The sequence below is a fragment of the Dendrobium catenatum genome, unplaced genomic scaffold (assembly GCF_001605985.2).
Source record: "Dendrobium catenatum unplaced genomic scaffold, ASM160598v2 fragScaff_scaffold_743, whole genome shotgun sequence".
In the NCBI taxonomy this organism is placed as follows: Eukaryota; Viridiplantae; Streptophyta; class Magnoliopsida; order Asparagales; family Orchidaceae; genus Dendrobium; species Dendrobium catenatum.
This window is the reverse complement of record NW_021319205.1, coordinates 4911060-4929569: the sequence shown is the minus strand read 5'-3', so window position 1 is coordinate 4929569 and position 18510 is coordinate 4911060. Positions and strand designations below refer to the sequence as shown.

Here is an 18510-nt window from a genome sequence, read left to right as displayed (position 1 = left end):
GATGAGAACCCAGACATAGTTACTGAATATGGAATCAAAAGCATCCCAACTGTTGTGATTTTGAAGAGCGGTAAGGTGGTAGAAAAAGTTATAGGGGCTGTTCCGGAAACTACCCTCATCACATTTATTGAGGAACATTTGGATAAATAATTTGTATGCTCCTCTTCCAAATTTGGGGGATGCATATTGTGACTTCTTATAAGAACCTTTTCATTCGTTATCTGTCCTTACTGATGGAGGATAAAACTGGCTGAAGCTTCGTTCATGATGCAGAGGGTTTTGCCATTGCTGCTGAGAGTTTTGGGAGCTACTAATGACAATTTCTCGAATCTTTTGTTCTGGTAGGTTCTTTGCCTTTGCTGAAATTGAATTTTTGGTTGGTGTGATAATGCTCTGCTTAAATTTGGTCTGTGGCAAGATCATTTTGATTCAAAACTGTTGTGCCATGCAATATGTAGGCTTCCTTTACAAATTAATAATAATAAAAAAAACCATCCCAAATGAAGCCTTACGCTTCGTTTTGGATGATTTTTTTGTTGCTTCTTAAAATAAATTTCTAGTAAAAAATAAATTTTATGTACATGAAAGCTATTTTAAGAAGCAGTAAGAAAGTCGTCCCAAATGAAGTCTTAATTGTTATTTGAATTAAGGCTTCGTTTGATTTTTTGGTATTTTGTAAAAGGCAACTTTAAGAAACATTGGTTCAAAAAATGGAGTTTTCTAACGGAGAAGCATATATAAAAAGCTTTCTCAAAAAAGTAGAAAAAATGAAAAAAAAAAGAGTTATTGGGAACGTGATTTGACGAACCAAATAAAAAAAAATAAAAAAAATGAATTTGTCATTTTAAAACGTAATAAACACCAAAAACTTCAACCAAACAAACCCTAAGTCATCTTCATCTCCACTTGAAATATGATTGGCCCATTTGTCTTTTCAAAATGGGAACAATTATTAGGTACGTCTGATTGGAGCTAAAATCGCGTTAAAAATTGAGAAATACCGTCCAATACCAAACAATAACGAGGAATACCATCATGTGAAGACCTAATACAGAGCTATACCGAGCAATACCGAGTTATACAAAAAATTACTGAGGTTTTCCTAGAAAAAATTTGGTATTTTTTGGTATAACTCGGTATTGGTCTTCATAGAGCGGTATTCCTCGTTATTATTAAATAATATCTAGCAATACCGAGTTTTTTGGCGGGATTTTAGTGCCGACCGGACGTTCCTCTACGTCCGGTCGGAGGACCTAATAATTGTTCTCAAAATGGACCGTCTCAATTATGAAAAAACATTATATGTGGAGTACGGACGCATCCGGATTTTGATGTTTACAAGCCACGCAGCTTGTACACATTGAAGCCTTATATCTGGATTCCGCACGTAATAATTTCTTATCAACTACACATATTCATAAAGAGAGATTATTTTGTTTATAATCCGAATGTGTCTTGAGTAACGCGGAGGTCAATCTGGATGTATCACGTCACCCAATACAATGTGCATTAGGTGACGTGGCACATCCGGATTGACCTCTGGATATGTCCAGACACCACAGCTAATAAATTTTCATTCTTAAAACAGATTTTGCGTGATATCAGATTTAATGCATAAATATTCTGACAAAAAATATTTGAATACTTTGAGATTTAAAAATAAATTAAATTTTGTATTTAATTAGAACCTCAAACATGATAGCTTTAATTAGCTTTTTTTTATTATCACAAGCTACCACATTTAATAAATAACCAATCGGAAGTGATTTGCGAGATAAATTGTCGCAAAATATGCATAATAAGCTCCTGACTCAAAATGAGCAAAATTAAAAGCCATTTGATTGAGAATAAAAAAATAGGTAATAATATTTTATCAAACAATTAATAATAAATTTATAGATTATTATATCAATTTTTTTTTTAAAAAATTTAAAATTAAAATTTTGATGTATCTGAAATTTATCTTCTAGTTTTATTTTTGATGTATTTGGAATTCCTCTGATTTGAGCGATTCCAAATATATTAGAACTTCATTGCATACTACCACACGTCGACCACTGTTGTAATCAACGACTGCCGCCGTCACCTTCGATTGCCACCACTTCCTGCAATTGTCACCACCACTGCTGGCCATTGGCACTAATCACCTTATATTTGGACTTAACATTTCATTTATTTAACTTAAAGCAAAAAAAAAATTCATGTATTTTCACTCATCAAAACAAATTCCAACTTTACAATACTTTTATATTGCATCATTTTTCAGCCAGTCACATAGCGCCTTAGTGAATCAGAGCTCCTAATTTAATGACAAAGCATTAATTATAAATAAAAGTAAAATTAAAGCTAACATTTACTAAAAAAAAAAATAAAGTTATTTAATTAAAGTTAAGGCTCCATTTGGGATTGTTTTCTTATCAATTTTAGTATAAATATTTTTTGAATTATAAATTTTTATATCTGAAAGTTGCTCTAAAAAGCAATAAAAAATTATCTCAAATAAAATCTTAAAAATATTTTGCATTAAAAAAATTACTTTAAAAAGCAATAAAAAATTATCCCAAAAGCAATAGTTATAAAATTACGTCGAGTTTTTATTTTTTTTTTCCTTCTCAAAATTAATATTTGTTTATAAATTTTCCTACAGAAAAGTGTCGAATGGAATATGGCAGCAAATGCCGAACCTAATTCCGAGCCTCAGGCTGTTAAGAGGATATTGATATGGGGACAAAATTACGGAGAGCGACTTAAGCGCGCTTTTAAGATATCGTAATAAAAAAAATTAATCTGAATTAATTTAAATTTATTTAAATTAAAATAAAATTGTTTTAAAATAAATCTTAAAATTTATTTTGATAAAAAATAATTAAATATTTCAAAATAAAAATTTGCTACAAATTCTTTAATATGAGAACCCAAATCCTCATCTTTTCTTCTTTAATAATAATCTCCCGTCGCCCCCTTCTTTGTTATGCTGTTCCTTCGTACTACGATAGCTTCGCAAACTAACCGCACAGATACAAGATCCGAATACCGAATCCGCATCGAACGACGGCCAACTTCCACTTACTAACTTGGAGCATAAGTACCTCAGGGCCAACAAACCGTCCTTTAGCTTTACGGTTTTCACGCAAGCCGCTGTTCACTCCCTCCACCTTTTTACTCTCTCTCTCTCTCTACTTTGACTGGTGTCGCTGGGTTGCCGATGGGAGGAGGACCGCTTGGAGCGATCATCGGGAGGTATCCCGCAGCGGCGAGCGGCGGCGGTGGTGATGGCGAGAGGACAATGGGAGGAGGGATCATATGGCACAACCGGAAATGTAGGGATGTGGTCTTCTTGGTTCTCTTCATCGCCTTTTGGGTAGCCATGATCGTCAACTCCAGCTTTGGCTTCAACCAGGGAAACCCCCTGAGGTGAATCTCACAATCTTACTCTTAATCCCCTTTAATTGCTGGAGCTCGGGTAAGAGTGGAAGGTTTTGGGGGAGAAATGGGGTTGGTTTTTAGTTTCTTACTCTGGTTTTTGTGATTATTTGTTGGAAGGCGGTTAAATTCGTGCTATTGCTGTTATTTAGGTGTGGACAATGTTTTTTCTCGAAAGCGAAAGTTAGATGTGGTATTGTAGATAAACAAAGTAACTGGCGAGGGTAAAGATATTTTAATTTATTTTTTGGTAAAAAAAGATATTTCACTTGTGCACGTCTCTTTCTATTTTCTCGTTAAGCTATGTCTTCACAGTCGTGGTGGGAAAAAAAACTTACTTTTGAAGGAATTGATGGTTATTCTAGCTGTTTGATCTTGGTCCTTGAATGGGTTTTTCAAAATTCCGGAAACCTATAGTGTCGTTGTTGTTATTTTGCGGCTTATGTTATTTGCGGATGGTTTGTGTGACTCTGGCAACCTGATGACCTTTTTAGGTTTAAAAGGTTTACTTTCTGGATGGTCGTGTTTATGCGGAAGCAAGTGTACGATCTGTTGGTTTGTTTGAGATTCCAATGAATGGGTTTATCATGTTATGACAGAACGCAGTTAGTTGGAGGTTTGTGGAGTATCTTGTACAATGAGATGTTAGGTTTATGGAGCAATGAGGTTTGAATAATAAGCTGTTAAGTTGTAGATGAGGAAAGGTTTTATCCCTTGGCATGCCCAACAAAAACCACTTGACATCCTTGAATCTTAAAGCATATTGTAGATTTTGGACCATTAATATTTTGGGGAATTACATACATTACACTCAAAGTTTGACTATTAATGAAACTAACTCCATGTCATTTTTTTGAACTGTTGAACCTATGACAAAAGTGAAAAAAAATATTGGTTGGGATTTTGTTATGAATTTTGATATTTGAGTGATAATTTGGAAAATGGATGTAGTAGGGCGTTTACTTTGTAAATAATTAAGTTTCAAGTGTTATGTTAGTAATTGTCCAATAATAACAACAATAACAATATCAAATCTTTATCTCACTACGTGGAGTCAGCTACATGAATCCTTTTTCTCTATTGTCTTATTAAGAGTCAAATTCTCATTTAAATCTAATAAAAAAATGTCATTTCATATTTTCTAACCAAGTCTTGTAGGTCTACCTCTACCTTTCTTACCATATGCCAAATCTAATACATCTACTCTCCTAACTGGGTGATCAGAATGCCAACGTTTTATGTGACCAAACCACTAAGGGGACTCTTTCTAATCTTATCTGCCATTGGAGCTACTCCAACATTCTATCTCTAAGAGTAAACTTACTCATCCACCTAAGCATCATAATCTTTGCAACACTTAACTAAATTTTATGCTTCTCTTTTAGTGGCCAACATTATGTTCCGTAAAGCATTGCAGGTCTCACTACCATCTTATAGATTTTCCCTTAAGTTTGAGATATACTTTTCTATCACACAATACGCCCGATGCATTCACTTCAACCATCCAACTTTAATTCTATTAATAATATTGATGTAGGCCAAGGGGGGGGGGGTTCAAAATAGGTTTTTTTGGTCTTTGGGCTGCTTGTTGCCTCTCGGTTTGGGTCTTGGCTGCTCTCGGGTTGGGCCTTGGCTGCTTTGGTTTTGAGCTAAAAATTTGGGATCTACTTGGTGCTAGCTCATTATTGCTTGAATTGATGTTAGCTCATTAATATGAGGAGTTATTGCACTTGAAAGCTCATTATGAGGAGTTTGGAATCTTGCCTCTTCCCCTTCTTTGTGTCTCCTCAGTTTCTCCCTGGTTCTTGTTTCATGTGGTTGTTCCCTGCTCCTTCCCGTGGGCTGTTCCGGTTCATGTGCTGCCTTTTTTGGTTTCTTCCTTGGTTGCCTTGCCGTGGCTGCTTTTACCCTCAGGTTTTTTTACTCCAAAAATCAGCACACAACAACCCTCTAAAAACACTTTTCTATTACAAAACATCTAATATATATAAGGGAAAAGGGGCAGCCAAACAGCCACCATAAAACCATTAATTAAGGTAATTAAAATAAGGGGAATTTGGAAGGCCAGTAGCTGTCCAGAAACAGCCCAAAAACAACTCCCAAACAACCAAAATTAGTTCCATAAAAACAGCCAAAAAACAACACAGGAACTGGGTAGAGGAGCCACGGGAAAGCAACCAAGGAACAAACCGACAAGGCACAAAGGGGACCAGAACCAGCAGCCAGCAGAGGGAGAAGAACCATCCACGGAAACAACACCAAGGGAGGAACCGAGGAGACACAAAGAAGGGGAAGAGGCAAGGTTCCAAACTCCACATAATGAGCTTTCGAGTGCAATAACTCCTCATATTAATGAGCTAACATTGGTTCAAGCATTTATGAGCTAGAACCAAGTAGCTCCCAAGAATTTAGCTCAAAATCAAAGCAGCCAAAGTCCAACTCGAGAGACAACCAGCATCCCAAAGACCAAAAGAACATAAGTTGTTTATACCCTAACTGATGCAAGCAAAAAATATAGGGAGCCTATATTTTTTGCTTAACAAAAACAGAGTCGGACTTCTACCGACGAAATTGGCTAATGATGAGAAAAGAGACGAACAAACTCTTACATTTCAAATAAAACTAAAAAAAGAAGAAATTACAACGACGACGACTTGCAAACTTAAAATTAAAAGACGACACCCTAAAGCTGCTTCACTTAGAGAAGAATGATACAGGTGGAGTGGCACCTGCGGAGAGACGAAAGAGATTAGAAGCCCGAGAAGAAAGGTTGGAAAGAGCCCGCAGGATTTCCGGAGGGGATGAGAAAGAAGGCTGGAAAGAGCCCGCAGGATTTCCAAGCAACCCGCAGGTTAATAGATTTTTTTCCAAAAATCAAATATCACATTCAACTAACTTCAAACATAAACAATCCCCTATATTTATAGGTATGAAAGGGAATACAAAGAGACACATTACATTAATTTTGACACAATAAACTAAGCATTAAAACATAGAAATCTCCCCCCCAAGCTCACGGTTAAACACCCAAACCAGGAACCAAGGAGACAGCACGGGAGACGAGGAGAACCGCACGTACCGAGAGCCACGGCCACGGGAAACGAGGGACGGTCACGGAAGAAGGAGCCCAACCGTGAGATCCCAAGAGGCAAACAAATAAAGCCATGGTGGAATACAAGGAGCCACCATGGGAAAAAGAAATCTTGGAATTCCAAAGGCCGGTTTAGAATTCCAAGAGACAAACTTTAAAACAAACATAAAAATCATAAAAGACAATAATTAAAAGATAATAAATGAACTAAAATGTTAGCTCATAATGAGCTAACCCTTAGTTCAATAAATGAACTAAAGTCCAGCTCATAAATGAACTAAAAAGTTAGCTCAAATATGATGAACTACTAGACTCAAGGGAAGCAAAAATTTGATTTATTTTGGACAAGTGTTGACCCCCCCTTTGTCTACATCAGAGGGGTAGATTTCACTTGATATCTTCATATTCTTATAATTTTTAAGACTCTTTGTAAGGGATTATTTTTAAGTTTTTGTGAAGGATTTTTTTTTTTAAGTTTTTGTGAACGATGTTTGTCTAAATAGGTGATTTTGTGTTTATGAAAGTTAAGCCTACGAAAAGTGTTGCTAGATGTGATCAAGAAAGCAAGTTAAGTCCAAGATTTATAGGGCTATTTGAGATTATTGAAAAGATTAGTAAAGTTGCATACAGATTAGCACTGCTAGCTAACTTTTCAGATATACATGATGTATTCCATGTATCATTGCTGAGAATTAGATGTTAGATGCATGCTAAACAATACCACATGAAGAAATCTAAGCAAAGAAAAACCTTACATATGTTGAAGAGTCCGATGGATATAATATGCCTTGGAAGTGAAAGCAGTGAAAGAAAGAAGAGAAAACTATAGGAATACTCCAAACGACGACTGATTTTGAATTATAACTTCAATTTCAAAATAAGATAAAGGTGATCTACGTTTTAAGAGATAGATTGACTCTCTCAAACAACCTAGACATCACTAGGAAGCCCTCACAAAAAGTACTACAACAAAACTCCAATCCAAACATTACCTTAATACAAAATAAATAGCTCTAAATAAGCTCATCCTATTTCCCCCCAAAACAATCTTATTGCCTTAATTAATTCCCTCTCTTATTTTGAATTCAAATTGGAATTAAATAGCGATTAATTCCTTCTCTGTACATATGGAATCATAGCTTTGTTGGGCCCCACAAGGGAAGAGGTTTCGACTGCAGAAGTTTGAGCATGAACTGGCTGCAGGCGACAAGTTAGGATGAGGTATGAAGGAGGAGATTGGGGATGAAGAACAGAGTGAGTGAATTGCGGGATTTCTACGTGGAAACCCCAGGAAGGCTTCGTCTGCTCTCCCGTTTTAACAACACGAGCGAGAGTGGGGTTTAGTAGACAAATTGGGTGAAACGACCCAACGGCACCATTGCAGGGTATGGAGCGACTGTACACGCAAGATTTCAGCGGTTGGATATAGGATTTGGCAGAGGTAAGTAATGATTTCAATTTTTTGTTCTCCTTTTTTTATCTGACGTGGAGGTCAACAAAAACCTTTTGAGGTGCTGTTGGAACACTTAGTTCATGAGGAATGGAAGGTGGTTGGGGAATTAGTGAGGCCGAAGAGCATCATTAGGAACTCATGGTGCCCCTCATGTCTTCTAAAGGCCGACTTATGCACATCAACTTCCTTCATCTTGATTTGATGGCAGCCCGACTTTAAATCAATCTTGGAGAAGATCACTACCCCAAATCACTCATCCAAGAGTTCATCAATTACTGGGAGGGGAAGTTTATCTAGCACTATTTTCTTGTTTAGAGCTATGTAATCCACATAGAACCTCCAACTGTCATCCTTCTTCTTCAACAACAGAACTGGACAAGAAGGGCTCAAACTAGGCCTAATGATCCATACTTCTATCACCTCCTTGATTAACCTCTCTATCTCATCTTTCTGAATTTGGGGTAACGATATGGTTTAACACTTATATAAAAGAGGTCCCATCTTTTATGTTGATGGCATGCTCATGCTCTCGTGATGTTGGTAGTCCGATAGGTTGTCGGAACACATCCTGATACTGTTGTAGAATCTGTTGGACCCCTACCGAGATTTCCCCTACCTCTTGTTCCTAGACCCCTTCTATGCTATGTAACTCCACCAAGTACCCCAGGCCTGCACCCTATATTATCTTGAGCATGGTTTTAAGTGATACCATGATTTTGCATAAGCTAGCATCCCCTTGAAGCACTATCTTCTTCGTCTCTACCTGGACCTCCATGGTCAAAGACTTTCAGTTAACCTTCATTTTCCCCATGATTTATAGCAACTTCATCCCCAGAATTACATTCGTACTTCCCAAATCTAGGGGAAGGAAGTCTTCCACCATATGAATATCCTGCAAGATCATATATAACCACACCTTTACATATTCCCCGACTCCTCTCTTAGTCGTTCTCATCATCACCCCACATCCTTCCGTCTTCACCAACTTCAACCTCAATTAATCCACGACCCAATTTAACACGAAGTTAATTGTAGCCCCACTGTCCACCAAAACCACCACTGGTTGTTCCCTGATTTTCTCTCTCACCTTTATGGTGTGTCTAGATGTAACTGCTCTGTTTCCCCTACGATCTCCTCTAGCTCATCCATGTTCTCCTCTTTCCCCCTCACAGACCATAGAAACCTGAAGAGGTTGATTCTTGCACCTACGTCCTGATGAAAATCTCTCATCACACCTAAGGGGTTGTTTGGTTGGTAGCAAAGTGAATGTAAAGTAAAGTAAATACTTGCATTTTAATTTTACGCTATTTGATTTGATATGGAGCAAAGTGAAACGAAATTGCACTATATTTTGAACTCCCTGCTGCAGTTCATTTTGCATGTCAGGTAAAACCGCTGCTCAAATTCAAGCGAAAAAGGAAGACTACGTCCCATCGACGGTGTTCCCTTCTCGTTGGACTTCGCTCCTTCTAGCCCGCACGCTGTTGATCTTTCTTCCATTTGTGTGCTTCTTCACCCCTTTGACGATGACATTCCCTATTTACATGCTTCTTCGCCCCTTCAATCGCACGGAGAATCTCCGCTCGGGACCAAAGCCCTTAGTTGGTTACCAATTGGGTACCCACGCTCACCCATGGTGACTTTCGAGATGCCGTACCCACACATATCCACCCACTTTCCACACTTTTTTAATGCAGTTAGTTGACGGCAAGTTATCCGCATAAAACGTTCCTTAAGAAAACATAGGAGTAGGGATATCTAATTCATAACTTTGGCTAAGGCACGTCTAAAATGGTATAAACCACCACATTAAACAAGAAATACATCCAATGGATTCAGTTGATGGCAAGTTTTCTGCAGAAACTAGTGTTACAAATTTAGGACAAGGGCATTTAGTATTATCAGCATATAACAAAAAAAAGGACAGTAGAGTAGGACAAATATATATATGCAATCATTAGGCTAACACCATAATTTGATAGAGACCTTTTACCTGATAATACAGATACGCAGCATAAAACAGAATCAGAAGTGGCATTATGGCCCAAAGAGAAGTAGTGCTGACAAGGCCTATCAAAACAAAAGTTGAAAGGAGCTGCGAAACTTGGCCCAAAAACATATTGACAAATATAGCAACATTGCGATCAATATCACCAAGATCCTTTGCAAACCTATTTATTATCCTTCCAAGTGGGTTTGTGTGAAAGAATACCATAGGAGCTCGTAATATAGAATTAAGCATGGCATCATGCAACCTCTTGGCAGCATAAAGACTTGAAATGATCAACCAATAAGAGTTAGTCAGCGTCACTAGTACCTAAATAAAAGCAAATAATTTAGTTTAATCTTCAAATCTTCACATAATATTACTTCATAATGTGCTAATAACTTAAAGCATCTAGAAAAGAAAGGAGAGGAAAAGTCAAAAAACTCAAGTATATGATGTTAAGAACTAGCAAAAGTACCTGACCAAAGGAAAGAAGTGCATAGACCAGGTTGTAAAAACCAGCCCCGTATCTCTTTGGAGAGCTTCGATCTGTCCAGACACTTAACCATGTACTACTTGAAATCCTTAGAGTTTCAGTCAAGACATAGCAAAAGAAAAGTATCATGACAACCCAGAGCCCACCCAGGGCATTCTTATACCTACAAGAGTTATATAAACGTTTAAATAACAGTAAAAATAGATCTATAGATCTAATCAAGGAGCATATTTAAAACAAGTCAGATATCAACCATATGCAGGAATTTGAAAGAGAGAAGGCTTGTAATATTGATACAAATAGAACAGTCATATGCTCTCACAACAACAAAGCCACCAGAGCACCACTTGGTTAAGGGAATAACGGGCACAATGTACGGGATATTGGGATAAATATGGAGACAATCAAGGACAAAGAAAGTAAACCTAAAATAAAAAAAAAGGTTGGCTTACAAAGCTAGGAAGAGATTTAAATACTTGGGTGCTTTGCATGAGTAATAAAAACTAACAAAATAATCTTTATGTGCTCTAAAGTCTACACCTACATAAAAGAAACAGTGCAGGAAACAGCAAGAATGCATTAAAACATGAGGCAAAGGAAATATCTATATCATAGAAGACCTAAGCAAAAGCACGCCTTCGGCAAGATTGGAAATATGTAAGTTCAGTAACATATCACTTGATTTATCAGATCAGGCTGAGAGTATCAAACTCCGCCAAGAGGGAATCTGTGTAATTCAGAGTTCCATTAATCAGTTCGTTCTTTCACTGGACATGGCACGTCATGTTTCAAGAGTAATCCTATGAAATTATTCCAATCAAAGAAAGATTAAAAACCAAAATCTATTACCTATCAACAACTTTAAAGCTAACAACACCAGTTTCGCGTTCCTCCTGTTTGATAAGCACAGATTTTCCTTTCTTTCCTTTACTATTCTTGTTTTCCAGTCCATTCCCACTCTTTATAACTTCTCCGTTTTCAGTAGATGTTGCAGCCTCTTCGCCTTCATTTTCACTTTTCTTTTCATCAACTTGCTCCTCCATCTTCCCAGCATTTTCCATTAATTTTCGAAAAAGGAACCCATTACTATTGAGTTCTTCAAAGGTGCCCTTCTCCTTGACCATGCCGTCATGAACCACAATAATTGTATCCACATTTGGAAGAAAGTGTAGCTGATTCGTCACAAGTACTCGGGTTTTTCCTCTCAATGTTTCCTTAATGCATCTATCAAAAACCTGAACAAATAATTACAGATCAGGGGGGAATTATATAACAATTAAATTAGAATATATAATAATTGATCAAATTATCTTAACAATGAATGAAATCATATCACAAGTTCTGGAAACTATGAAGATGGAATATGACCTTGATCTTGCATTTAAAGCCCACAACATGGAATTTTTTAGAAGAGGAAAATACTCATCTCCACTATTTCATGTTTATTGCTTTATGCATTTCACAATTCGAAGTCCCATTTTTATTTTTATCATAATGAAAATTTCTTATGACCGAGTTTCACGAATTTTAATTACAATTCAACAAGCACATAACAAAAATATGGATAATAAAATCATATAAATACTCATTTTAAAAATCTAGTTTTATCTATTATTCCAACAATAAAAATAATCAAATAACTTCTAAATATTAAAGATACAAATATCTAATTCACTGCCACTTGTAAGATGCATCATAATCATCTTTTCAGCCAATCAAAACCATCCATTGAGAAATTTGGATGCATCAAATTGATGATTAAATAATTTTGGATGTATGTAACTTGTTTTAATGATGCTAAATAGATAAGTAATTTTGATGTTATAATGAAGGTCATAACATTGAAATCTGAATGTCATGAGAAAAATCACTTTCCTCTCAATTTTATTTTTATTTCTACAGCCTTATATGCTCTTCAAACTCAAAATATCAACATTGAGTTTTATCCATGATATGAAAATTACTAATAGATCCAATTTCATAAACTTTAATAATAATTGAATCATTAAGCAAGGAATGTAAAGAAAACAAGGATGACATGATCTCATATACAAACTCACTTAAGGGTCGAATTTTGCACATGCATTTCATCAATACAAAAATTAAGTCAATTCGAAAGAAAGATTATGCACATTGAATATTCAAGATCTTCTTATATTAATTGAAAACCTTTCAAAGAGAAAATTTTGTTGTATTCAATTGATGATCAAATGATCTTATAAAATCTTGATTTTATAAGTAAATTTGATTTTAATGATAGTAAAGAGAGAATAGTTTTGATGTTATATTTGTATATCATAAATCAAAATATAGATAGAATAAGAGTGGTCATTCTCCTCCTTGAAGCAGAAAAGTCAATCCCAAGTAGGTATGTATTATTTATATAAATATATATAAGTATAAATATAATATATATAAACACATATTCAAATGAAGTATCATAAAGTTATTCTCCATCAACAAATGAAACTATTCATGGAACGAGTTTCATCACTTTCATGTAGTAAAAATGAGTTCGATCAAAAACATATATAAGCTCATCAAAAGTTCACTTTCATGTATATCCAATCAAAACAATTAAATATTCTCTAAATATCACGAGCAACTCATATAATAAGTTCCATGTTTTTTAGAGGCTATTCATTGTGATGAATTTTTTTTATTAAGTAATCAAAGCCGTTCATGCAGAAATTCTTATGTTACCAATAAATGATCAAATAAGATTAACAAGGCATGAAATTAGACACACTCTTAGCTTTAATGATCTTAAAGAAGATGGATGGACTTGATCTTAGATTTTAAGGACATGATTTGAAACTTGAAGACAGAAAGATGACCATTGACCTCCTAAGAGGACAAAAATGTATAAATTTCTACATAGAAATATGCACATATGAATGATATAAGCATATAAAAAGAGGCAGAGAGATGCAAGGTTACCTGCCGACCAACATGAGCATCCAATGCGCTCAAGGGATCATCAAATATATATACATCAGAATTAGAATAAACAGCCCTTGCCATGGAAACTCTTTGCTTTTGGCCCCCACTGATATTAACTCCCCGCTCCCCAATTTCTGTAAGGTCACCACCCTAAAAGCAACAACGCGATAAGTGCAAAAAAAACCTGATATTTTAATTGCAAAAGTCATATCAGTTTATATGCAAGAAAAAGCATTTGAATATTGTAATCAAGAAGTTCAAGAGAAAATTGGTTGCATAGACTATAAAATAAATAAATAAAATACAAACCGGGAGCAAATCTAGGTCATGTTGTAAAGCAGTTACTTCAATAGCCTCCTCATAGCGCCGGGCTTCAAAATGAGATCCAAACAAAATATTGTCCCGCACCTGTTATTCAACGAAATCAAGTTAGAATTATGCATATATCTATATACTACTAGACACAAATGTTACGAATCTAGAACTTACAGAAGCATTAAATATCCATGAAATTTGAGGAACATAGGCAACACTGCCACGAATGACAACAGTTGTATTGAATCCTGCCTTTGGTGGAAGTTCACCAAGCATTGCTGATACTAGAGATGTTTTTCCTTCTCCGGTGCTTCCAACTATGGCCACCAAGCTACCAACAGAAATATCCAAGTTGACATTTGATAATGTGGGCCTCTCTTCCTAAAGGTTTTCAGCATTTCAGCTTCAGTTTTTGTTTTGCAGAAAGCTTACAAATGTTTTTTTTTTTCAAAATAACACAACTAAAACGATGATATATCATAAAACAGATAGAATTTATGAACATATAGTTATATTCTTGAGTTTTAATGAAATAAATGGCAACCTTTGAGTCCCAGGAAAAGTATCCATCCCTAATAGATATGGCAGGAAGAGTAGGATCAAGAGGCGGATTAGGCATAAGCACCCTCTCCTCAGTCAAGAATAAGTCTTCTAGTCTTTTCAATGAAACATTTGCATTCACAACCTGACAAAAATGAATATACAAACCATATATCATTGCAAAACAGTGTTCAAATGGAGGGCAATTCCATTAGTTAAAATTTTTTTAAATGAAAAAGTTATACAGCATTAAAAAGCAATAAATGACAGGAACAGTTGATTCACTCTGTATAAAAGTTACAATTGAGAAAGGAAGAGTTGGTAGATAGTCATCAGAATCTCATGGGCATTTCATAGATCAATCGAAGAATTAATTTTCATGTAAAATGGTGCAAGGATAATTTGAAAAGGATGGAAGTGATAAAGAAAATTCAAACAGTTCTGTGTTGTTGCAATATCAGAGCAATAAAATGTTTAGAGAGTTATTTGAAGAATCCAAGAAGAAACAATGTTAATGAACCTAAGAAAGAATTCCTTAGGTTGTCTCTTTATCCCTAACCCAAAAAAAAAAAATTGTGCGGCAAGTAAACTAGAAAAGCTCAAGGCACAGATTTGGCTCTCTACTAGATGATATGGGGGACCGTCAGCAGGGGGTTAGACACAACGGTGAAAACAAAAAGTAATAACAAGAGTTCTATCAATCGATTGTTCATGGATGGATTGATACAGTAATGTCAGAAAATTATTTCAGATAGACTCTACTTTTCATAGGCCAACATGAAGAAGACTAATCAGGTAACAAATTCGTTAAACTAGAATGATCTTCATGCGTTTCTGTAACCAGAATCATTTGCCTTTTATTTTAAATAAATTAGTAATGTAATCATAATAAGATTGTCTTCATCCTCAATTAGTGTTTAGTTTCTTCATAAGTTGGATCTAATTTGTGCAATTTCATTATTGATTTGTTTCTTGAAATCTAATGAATTTCATGAAGAATTGTTTAAGTTCTTATTTTGGCTTTTTAATTTTCTTGCTAAGAGAATTCAGCAATTCAATGTCTTCAGGATTCGAAGTAGTCACCAAATAGATAGGAATAAGACTAATGGTGATGATGATGAATGTCTCGAGGATTCAACATCAACAGCTTGGAATTCATTTTGTTATTTTCATTGTGTATCATATACTGATTTGGCAATGTCGGAAAAATACTATTGTTTTTGCATAATTTTCATACAAATTTTCACTTATCTTCATCAATTTCCAATATATTTGCACCTTCAACATCAAATCCCTACATTTTCTTACCCTATCGCACCATGTCTCTCCTCTATAACATTTTCTCTAGACAGCCAACGGTAAAATAGGGTAAAAGAAATTTCTGTACCTTATCCATTTCTCCCTCCACCTCATCACTTAGAATCACTCGACAATTCATTCAAAATTCTATTTCTTTAGTCCAGATTAACTTCAAATTCTTGCTCAATTCTAAAATCCCTCCGACAAATTATCCACCTTACCCAACTCAAGTAAATCCTAATCAAATCTTATTTGAAACTTAACGTCTCAAAACAAATTCTTCAAAAATTCCCCCAAACTAAAAGTAATTTTTAGGAAATATTAATGCCCTTACTATCAACATTAACGTTTACCTAAATAGTATTGTAGACAATTCTAAAATTCAAGTTTCGCATGACCCCTTCATGTATACCAAGTGTCTTTTTTGCCTCCCCTATTCTAATTGTGAGGGTAATTTAAAAAAAAAAAAACAGAATAAAAAATTAAATGAATAAAATAGACAGGAAAGCAAACAAATATGTGGGCACTGACAAATTTACCTTTGGGTGCCCTAGCCTCTCTATATTGATTTGGGTAGAGTTTTAACAAATTAAGTCTAAGAAAAATTTTCAGAAGATAAATTAGGTAGAGATAAAGCACTAACCAAAGATTTCGTTCTCATATGCGATGACTTTAAGATCTAAGTTCAAGTTTTCCATAGGCGCAAGCCCCTATGATTAATTATCCCTCTCAGTGACGAAGAGCACTTTCAATTAAGGCTAGTCATTAAATAGACACTTAATACCTAACGTATAGTAGCAACATATTTGATATTTAAAATTAGAATTAGAAATTTACCACCAATTCATTTAAAATGGATGGTGGGGAGAATGATGACGAACCTGATTAAGATCACATAATTTCGTTGTGCAAGGTTATCATAATCCCTAGTTTACTTAGCTAGAGGATGTTATCGACCCAACCTGACCGAAGGATTCTTATCGGGAGCCATGAATTTTTTGTGCAAGGGTACTTTGTAGACCTAGCTGGAACTTTATCTAAGGGACAAATTCAAGTCAATTTTAGCTAACAAAGGGCTTTGTATCATATTAAGCCTATGCAATGATTCATTGCTCAAGGTTTATAGTCATTAGGGAACATACGAGCACTAGTCTTGACCATAATTTAGTAAAGTAGTTGGGCCAAACCACTTAGTTAGAGGGCTTTGGTCATAATTTACAATGTGGAGATGTTGGGCTAAACCAACAGTTCTACGCAGTGGTTTGTCTAAACCACCGATTCAGTGGAGCCATTGGGCCAAATCACTAGTTAGAAGACCTTAGTTATGTCCTTACTAACAAGAGATTGTTTAAGAATGAATCATAGTAATATTATCAATTAGGCATTGGCTACTTGTGAGCTGAAGTTATTCTTTAGTTCATTGCCCTCGCCAAATGATTGTGGAGGATAAATAAGTTTCGCTTTAAGGTTTAGATAATTAATTTCATTTTAAACATTTGAATTTGTATAGATTTGATAGTTTTTTTTTAAATTGACCCTTTCGGCTGATATTCATCATCAATATGTCCATCATTTGGGTGATGTTGAAGTCACTTAAATATAATTTGCATTATATTGGCATTTGGAGGTGTTTAAAAAGATAGGTTCTTCTTTAATTAAGATTCACTGTCAATACGGCCATCATCGGAGTGACATTGAGGTCACTTGAAAAATATTTATATTTTATCAAGATTTTGAGGCATTTTAAAAGGTAGAGTCCCCCTCCCGTTGATATTCACTTTCAACATGGCCTTCATCAGCCTTTAATGACTTGATCGTCCAAAGTCACAATCCTCCTAGTAGATCTATTACTACTAAAATTACACTCCATATATTTGTTTTAGATATGCTTAAATGAAAACCTTTAGACTCTAAAGTTGACCGTAATAATTCAAGTTTATCTTCAACTCCCTCTCTAGTCTTATCAACAAGAAGAATATCACCCGCAAAATCCATAAACCAGGTTACAACCTCTTCAAATGTCTAGTGAGAACATCCATGACTAAAGCAAAAAAGCATACACATGACTAAAGCAAAAAACTGATGTAGGCAAGGAATGAGTCAAAACAAGTTGAGTTGAAAATTTTATATCAGCACATTAATGTCTAGTAGGGAGACTTTTTAGCTCATAAATTGATGTTCATTCCCCCCATTTGCTGTCTCTTTGGTTCCCGTGGATGGCTCTTGGGTTCCCGTGCCTTGGCTCCTTAGTTCCCCCGGTTGGCTGATGGTTTTCCGTGCTGGGTGGCCTTCCCGTGCCTTTGGTGCCTCGGTTCCGTGCGGGCCTCCTTGGTTCTTGCGACTACCACTTCAGGTTCCTCCTGGGCTGCTTTCCCGTGGCTGTTTGGGGGCTTCTCCGTGGCTTTGATGCTTTGTTTCCTGGAATGGTTGTTGGCTTTTCATATTCTCAATTTAAATAAGCTTTTAAATTAATGAGGGTCTGTTTGTATTCCCCTCTCATGCCTATATATATAGTTGTTTTGGGATGTTTTATAAATGTTATGTGATTGATTTTTGGAAATGTAAACCTGTGGAAAAGCTTGCGAGCTTGTTCCATTCTCCTTTTCATCTCCTCTAGGAAAGACTTGCGAGTACTTTCCACCCTTCTTTTCGGCTTCTAACCTGTTTCGTCTCTCCGCAAGTGACCACCCCACCTGTATCCTTCTTCTTTTGGAAAGCAAGTTTAGGGTGTCATGTTTGAGTCAAGTTTGTAAGAGTCTTTGTTTGTAAGTACTTTTATAATATTAAAGTTGTGTTTTATTTTGTTAGTTATATTTTGTCAAGTTTTTGAGTATTTTATGTCTTTTTATCATCCTAGAAAGAGTTTGTTTTTGTGATAAAAAAATTTGGGTCCCTTCCCAAATTTTTTGATTGCACTAAAAGCATACACCAGGGTACATCTCTTGAAAATCCAAATACCAAAA

General features: G+C 35.6%; 1 protein-coding gene across 1 annotated transcript in view; it reads right to left on the bottom strand.

Moving 5' to 3' along the window:
- Positions 1-18510, bottom strand: part of LOC110093280 (ABC transporter C family member 2) — a 77214-nt gene that overhangs the window by 29413 nt on the left and 29291 nt on the right. The window contains exons 17-23 of the mRNA XM_020818118.2: positions 14253-14393; positions 13883-14089; positions 13703-13801; positions 13391-13543; positions 11300-11685; positions 10433-10613; positions 9961-10284 (exon numbers count right to left, since the gene is read on the bottom strand). Coding sequence (XP_020673777.2) covers positions 9961-10284; positions 10433-10613; positions 11300-11685; positions 13391-13543; positions 13703-13801; positions 13883-14089; positions 14253-14393 — 1491 coding nt within the window. The remainder of the gene's footprint in view (positions 1-9960; positions 10285-10432; positions 10614-11299; positions 11686-13390; positions 13544-13702; positions 13802-13882; positions 14090-14252; positions 14394-18510) is intronic.